This window comes from Hevea brasiliensis, unplaced genomic scaffold (assembly GCF_030052815.1).
Source record: "Hevea brasiliensis isolate MT/VB/25A 57/8 unplaced genomic scaffold, ASM3005281v1 Scaf7, whole genome shotgun sequence".
NCBI lineage: Eukaryota > Viridiplantae > Streptophyta > Magnoliopsida > Malpighiales > Euphorbiaceae > Hevea > Hevea brasiliensis.
In genome coordinates, this window is record NW_026615250.1 from 437,816 (window position 1) to 445,228 (window position 7,413).

General features: G+C 30.1%; 1 protein-coding gene across 1 annotated transcript; it reads right to left on the minus strand.

Annotated features, from left to right (window-relative positions):
• Positions 1-699: 699 nt before the first annotated feature.
• On the minus strand, positions 700-1,689 carry LOC110644933 (uncharacterized). Its single transcript, XM_058142792.1, has 3 exons — positions 1,229-1,689; positions 839-1,063; positions 700-708 (listed from the first exon to the last, which is right to left on the minus strand). Exons 1-3 carry the CDS (start codon positions 1,607-1,609, stop codon positions 700-702), a joined length of 615 nt encoding a protein of 204 aa, XP_057998775.1. The 5' UTR covers positions 1,610-1,689.
• Between the last annotated feature and the right edge of the window lie 5,724 nt (positions 1,690-7,413).

Below are 7,413 nucleotides of genomic sequence, written 5' to 3' on the forward strand. Positions count from 1 at the left end.
AAGAGAAATAATTATTTTGGGTTGAAAACTCAAAATTAAGACACAAGGGTATTTTGATCATTTTCACAGGGTGACATGTGGCACCATGAGATAGTGACATATGGCACTACACATAAGCTTGCTAATTGTCTTTTAATCATGTAAGATGATCAAAGTCAAGATTAAATCTAAGTTTGACACTTGGCACAATGTGATTGGGTCAATTAAACTAAGGGTCAATCAGAATGTAACATATGACAAGGGTATTAAGTGATGACCTAGCTATATAAGGGAAAGGATGAAAGAATAATATGCAATCTGTCATTCTTTCATTTTGTGCCGCCACCCTTGAGCCTCTCCCTTCTCTTCTTCTTCATCTCTCATCAATTCAAAGAGAACTGCCAATATTCTCTTGAATTAAAATTGCTAGAAATCGTTTATAGTATCCTGTATATATCTATAACATCTCTAAAGGCAAAACTTTAATTTCTAATTGATTGGAAAGGCTTGAGAAGCTGTTCATGGGGTTGCCATTTGTAATCTTGGTGTGGACAAGCTAGAGGGACAATATCTGGTGTCCTAGGTGCATCTCAAAGGTACCAAACACAACTATAGTGCATCAAAAGGTTAGTGCACTTATTTTTTATTTAATCTAGGGTTCTAATAAATTAATCTGTTAATTCTAAAATCTTAAATGGCAAATATAAATCAAAAAATATATTAAAGGTGCTTTAATATGCAATTTAACATTGAAATCAAATAAATAAATAATAAATCTTGCATGATACATGAGACTCTAGGAGAAAAATTTTGAATTCAATGAGCTAAACTTATATTTTTCATGCTTCTGCTCCTTCACCTGGTTGTCTGCAAACTTGAGAACCTTATTGGGAACATCATGGAACCTGTGATAGAAAGGTCTAACCACACTCTTAATCGTAACCTCAGCAGTCTCAACACCAGGTTTCAATGGACCAGACTTGTCCCTGACAAAAAGATAGAGCTTTGAGGAAGAAACCAATGTAAAAACTAGAGCCGCTTGCACAATATCCAAGTACTTTAGGGTATCGTCTTCTTCATCATCCTAAATAATTCAATTACACAGTGATATTAATTTGGATATCCAGTAAAGGAATCAAATATTTAATTATTTCACAAAATCACCCCATAAAATTCAAAAAGAAATTTTGAGAGCACGTGCCACTGCCTCCTGTTTTGGGATATTCTCGCCTTTGTCGAGAGCATTCACCACCTTTTCTTGGATATTCCCAACTCCTTTGGCTGCTTCTTCAACCACATTTGAGGCAGCACTTACCACACCTTGTTGGACATTGTCGACTACTTTGGCTGCTTCTTCAACGATATCTGTGGCAGCACTTGCCACATCTTTAACTATATTTGAAGAGTTTGAGACAGCATTTGCCACCTCTTTTTGGACATTCTCGACTCCTTTAGCTGCTTCTTCAACGATATCTGTGGCAGCACTTGCCACATCTTTAACTATATTTGAAGGGTTTGAAACAGCATTTGCCACCTCTTGTTGAGCATTCTCGACTCCTTTGACTGCTTCTTCAACCACATTTGAGGCAGCGTTTATCACATTTGAGGCAGCACCTAGCAAGCTTGCCATAATTGAAGATTTCCTTTTTTCAAAAATGGAATATCAGAACTCAAAACGCAGTCGCTTAAGTTTAAAAAACGAAAGCCGCCTTTCTGAAAACGCTGATGGAGGCTATCGACCGATTATGGTTTGAAGCTAAAACCAAACCTCTCTACTTAAAGATGGAAATTCGTGGGAATGGCAGGCCAGCTGTTAAGAAAAGGTGCGTGTAAACGTGTTGCTGTTGTATTGGTTCTATCGTGATTCGCGCATGACCCTCATGGGGTAAGTAAAGCACATGGAGTATCGCAAAGCAAACGGATCATCCCAGTTCCAGAAGTCGATTTAGAATGGGGATTTTCATGATTTTCTTAATAAATTATAAAAAAAAATAAGTTAGTCTTTGTTTTTAAAAAATTAAATAAATTAAATTCAAAATCACGTGCGACTTAAAAATTAAAATCTTAATTATTTTCTTTACTTTTAAAAATTTTTAAATTTAATCTATAAATTTAAATCAGTAATATTAAAATTATTTTTAAGATTATAAAATATTATATTTGAGACTCAATTAATTTAATTTAATTGAAAAAATAAAGATTTAACAATCTGTTCCTTTTTAAAATTTTTTGAAATAAAAAAATATATAAATTAAATTAAATTAAATGTATCTTTTTATTATTTATTTTCTTTACCATTAAATTACATTCAGCATAATTATTAGCAAATCAATAATATTTAAATGGCTTCCAAAATTACAAGATCTCAATTTAAAATTTAATTAAAATAAAAAAAAATGAAGGGATCAAATTAACTTTATTTGAGTTTGATTCAAGATCAATTTTAATTTTCCTAAAAAAATTAATTTAATATTTTTATTTTAATATATTATAATATAATATAATTTTAATTTATATTAATTCTTAACCAAATTAGGGCTAAATTCCTTCGTATCTCATATTGAGTGGTGAGAGTATGTGTGAATAATTATATATAATTAAAAATTTTATTAAAATTATCCTTTTTTTGGTAGTGGTCTAGTCTTGTTTCAAACCTATGTGCGTGTATTCTTTACTTTTGATAAAAACAAAAAAAAAAGTAACCACTTGAGTGAAAACAAAAAAAAATTGAGAGTCCACGATGTGGTCTAATTGAAGTTTGCGAGTGGTGGGCGTAGCCACGAGGTAGTAAGCAATAAGGCAATTGACTAAGAGATATAGTATTTATTGGGCATTGAGATTAGATGGCTAAAATTATTTTTTTGAATAAAAGTATTATTTTTAATATTATTAAAAAAAATAGTTTAAAAAATATTATTTTATTATTTTTATATTTTTATAAATAAAATTTATTAAATTTAATTTAAATTATTTTTTAATACTCTTTAATTAATATATTTAGAAAAATAATTTTCTCATTAACACTTTTAAGAGTTGAAAGGTAGTGATGAATTCATAGCCTCAAGACTTCAAAAGTAAAAAAAAAAAAAAAAAAAGCATAAAATGAATCGAATTTATTAAACTAATAAAATTTTATTGTTTCAATTTAATTATTTAGTTTTTCTTTTTTTTTTTTAACTGAATAAATGAAGAATGGAAGAATTGGAATTTGCTAAGATTAGGGCGTTCTAAACGCGGCATTGGTTCATTCCTGAGACAATGTGGAATAATTCTTTTGGTTTTTTTTTTTTTCATTCAACTCTTATTGTTATTCGAATTTAACATTTTATAATTTTAGAAAAAGATTCAATATTATTTTTAAAAAATAAAAAATAGAGTTTTTAATAAATTGAGAAAGAATGCATATATGGAGTATAAAATTTCACAATACTATAATTTTGCATAGAAAAATTTAAGATAAATTATTTATACAAAATATAATAACAATTATCTTTACTTAAAAGATTTAATCGTATTGACAAATTAATTGAGTTGACCTTTTAATAGGAAGCACACCCCACTTAGTAATAATCTATCACTGTTTAACTCCACAATCTCTCTAGCAGCTTGATTTGAAAATAATCAAATTTTGATATGTCAAGAAGAGAAAATATTTACTTACTATCATTGTACTTCTACCCGAATAATAAAGCAAAATTCCTAATATCTCCATGAAAAAAAGGAAAAAAAAAAAAAGAACAGATCCTCCTAATGAAGGAAACAATAAATTCTCGAAAAGGAGGAAATACCAAATACTCATAAAAGATGAGACAACAAATCCTCTCAAAGGAGAAAATAAAACTCAAATGATTTGAGAACAAACAAAGATCTATTCTAAAATGATACAAATTTGGAGATTTTTAAGAAAAATACAAAATAAATATGAAAAACTCAAAAGGAGAAAGGGAAAAGACAATCGCCTATGAAATACTCAATAATAGCCACCCAAAAAGCTCACTAGGAAATGAAGAAGAGAGAAGAGGAAGAAAATTTAGAGAGAAGACTAAGGTTAAAGCCATTTTTTTTTCCAGGGAAAAGCTTCAATATTATTAAATCAAAATTCAATGATAATTTTTTTCCATATTCCTTTTAATAGTGGAAGGATTTTTTTTTAAGGAATTGTTTCAAATTTAATTAATGTATTTAACAATATAATTTTTCATATTTTTAATTATCTATTTAAATTTCTAATTTTCTAATTTTTTTCTCAATTATAATTTTCCTTTTAGATTTATCATAATGTATGTTATATTTAAGGATAATCAACTATTAGGCTGTTTATTTTAAATAAATTGAAAATGTAACAATCTAATTTTTTATATATACATAGAAAATATTTAAAAATTAGACTATTAATTTATTACTATTTTATTCATGGTATTAAATTAGTATTTTCATAATAATGATATTTTTACTTTATGAATGTTATTTTTACGTTTTTTATTATTATTATTATTATTATTATTATTATTATTATTATTATTATTATTATTACTAAAGTTTTATTTAATTTAAATATAATAAAAGAATTTTACAGCCCCCCCCCCCCCTCTTTTCTCTCTCCCTGACCTCACTCCCTCTCTCACTTTCTCTCCCGTTTTCTCTTCTGATTAACTAGGAGCATTGCTGACAAGGCACCGATGGGACCCTCTACACCCAATCGACTACTAGACGGCAGTGGCTCACAGCAGTAGGCGGCAGAGGGAGAGAGAGAGAGAGAGAGGAGAGAGAATTGAAGTTCAAGGCCATTTTTCGGTCGTTCCTGCCATCGTCCGATGACCCCCTTAGTCCAAATCGACTCCCCTCATGCCAAGGAAGCCTTCCCGACCAGTGGCATCGAAAAATATGGAGTTTTTGGCAAGAGATGAAGAGAGAGGAAGATGAGAGAGAAAATGGGTGGCAATCAATTTTCGGCCATTTTTTCAGTGATTCGACTGTCGAATCGCTGATCTGAGACCACTGATGAACTTATTGCAACGAAATCTTCGAGATGGGACTGGCCACACTCCGATCGGACATTATTTGAAAAAGGCAATTATCAGACAGTCCAAATTGCTTTGTGAGATTTTTGACTTTTTTCGATTCCTGTAAATTTAAAATAATTATATGATAATTATTAACAATTTTTAGGTTTCGTTTAGGTGCAATCGGATTGGCGATAGCTCACTGACACTCAGGACTGAGTTTTTGACTCAGTCTTAGTGTCTGGCTATCTGTCGTGAAAAAGGTCATGTTTACAGTCGTTCCTAATATTTTCAAATACCTCGAATATGTTTCAAGTGTCAGAATTGGCGCAGGTAAATCCGAACTTCAAATTGCTCTTTTTACCTAGTGCCGGGTTTAGGATAAAAATTCATAAAATATTCGTGCATAGCTAGAAAATTGTAATTCCTTTTGCAATAATATCATAACATTGTTAAGGACTGCGAGGCATGTTTATAGAATTTTTAAAGCTGATTTGGTCAGTTTTTGTAAAATGCTAGTTTTAAGCCTTATAGCTGAATTGTCTGATTATATGAGTTTTGTCTGGGTTGACGGGCTCAGGAGGGGCCGTGTGATGTTGTTAAGATGTGGGCTTGAGGCCTTTGATTTTAGAAGTGTGTTTGAGTTAATTTGCAGGTTGGATAAGTCCTAGGTACAGGGAAAACTCTGCCAGATTTTCGACATAAATTAGGACGTCTTTGACTTTTGAAACTCTTATTTTATGTTAATACTAATGAATTCATTAATATAATTGTTTAGGTGATTAGAATCAACCTTCTTTTTTCTCCCAACCGCTGCAGTGATTTCTGGTGATCAGTGAGTAGATATTAATTTTATTTATAATTTAAATATTATTATATATTTAAGGCATGCCCATGCATTCACTTATAAATATATGTATACAGTTAATTACTAAGCACACCTTGTATTGCATATTTAATTGATGATATTATTGTGGATGTCGCCTTAAAGTAATTTGAAGTTGTGCGCGCATATCGATGTGCGTATAGTGTATTTATGGATATGGGTAAGACGGATAGTTATGGCTAGAGCTTGCTCACTGGGACCTTATCCTTTTTGTGGATAAGTCAGGATGAGTACGACTTTGAGTTGATCTTACTGACCCTAGCATTTGGATTATTAAGAGAAAGTCTGGCCCGAGTTGATCTCGCTGGCAGGTGTTGAAATTAAGAGAGCTGTATAGAGGATCAGCTCATATATATATATATATATATATATATATATATATATATATATATATATATATATATATATATGTTGATGTGACACATAAGTGTGTGAGTGCTCTAAATTATTTTTTGTGCGAATATTGTTTGACTTGTTTAGAAATATGTATGTATGTTACATTTCATACATACGAATGCATTAGGCTTAGATAGTTATAGAAATTATATTTAAAATCAATATCTTACTCTATGAATCGAACGTTTACTCCTATTCAACCATTTTTTTCAGATTACAGGTGAACTCTTTTTGTGAATAACTTACTTTTTTTCTCACAGGTTTACACAGCTGCAACTTGTTTGTATTTTATTTCCTTGAATTATAATCTAGAACTCCGCATGTGTTAATAGTATTCTAATCTTGGTTGGGACTGTAATAATTTATTTCTTTGAAGTTGTTAACATCTTATATGGGTATGTTGGAATGTTTGAGATGAATATTTACCTTGGATGAGGGAGCTGAGCTCCCATTTAATTATTCATTGTTTTGAGAATTGTGAGGGTGAGCTGAGCTCCCTAAATTAAGTTATTTTGTGTTTACAGGTCGGGTAAATTAATACTCCCATTGGATAATTTAATTTATGGCCAAATTTTGTCCATTTGTTTTCTTGAAATTGGACTATGTTCATGGGCTTTATGATTGAGGCTAGGAATAGTTAGGCTTTACTACGGACTTTGGATGCCTTATACTGATTAAAATCCTAGTGCCTATTCGGCACAAAATTTGGGTCATGACAGAAAATGAATTAATAAAATCAATTTTATAAATTATGACAATAATTAAGTTTTAATTACAAACTAATTGGAATCAATTATATGAATATTTTTTGTTATTCAATATTTAAAAGTTTCAAATATTATTTCTCTCTACATCATTTTAGGTCTCTCTACTTTGTCTTCATTAGCTCTCACACATTTCCATATAGAAATATTTGATTTTGTACATTGAAATTCCGGTATACTAACGTTTGATTTTTTTACATTGGACATTATCAAACCACCGCATAACACATTCATTTCATCCATTTGAACTTTGAAAAGATTCCGATATAATACACAATGAAAAAAACCAAGAAACACAAGTATTGTTTACATTATTTTAATCCATTATTTATTAATAGAACCTCTAAATTCCAACTCAATCACCAAATTTATATATAGTTGGATA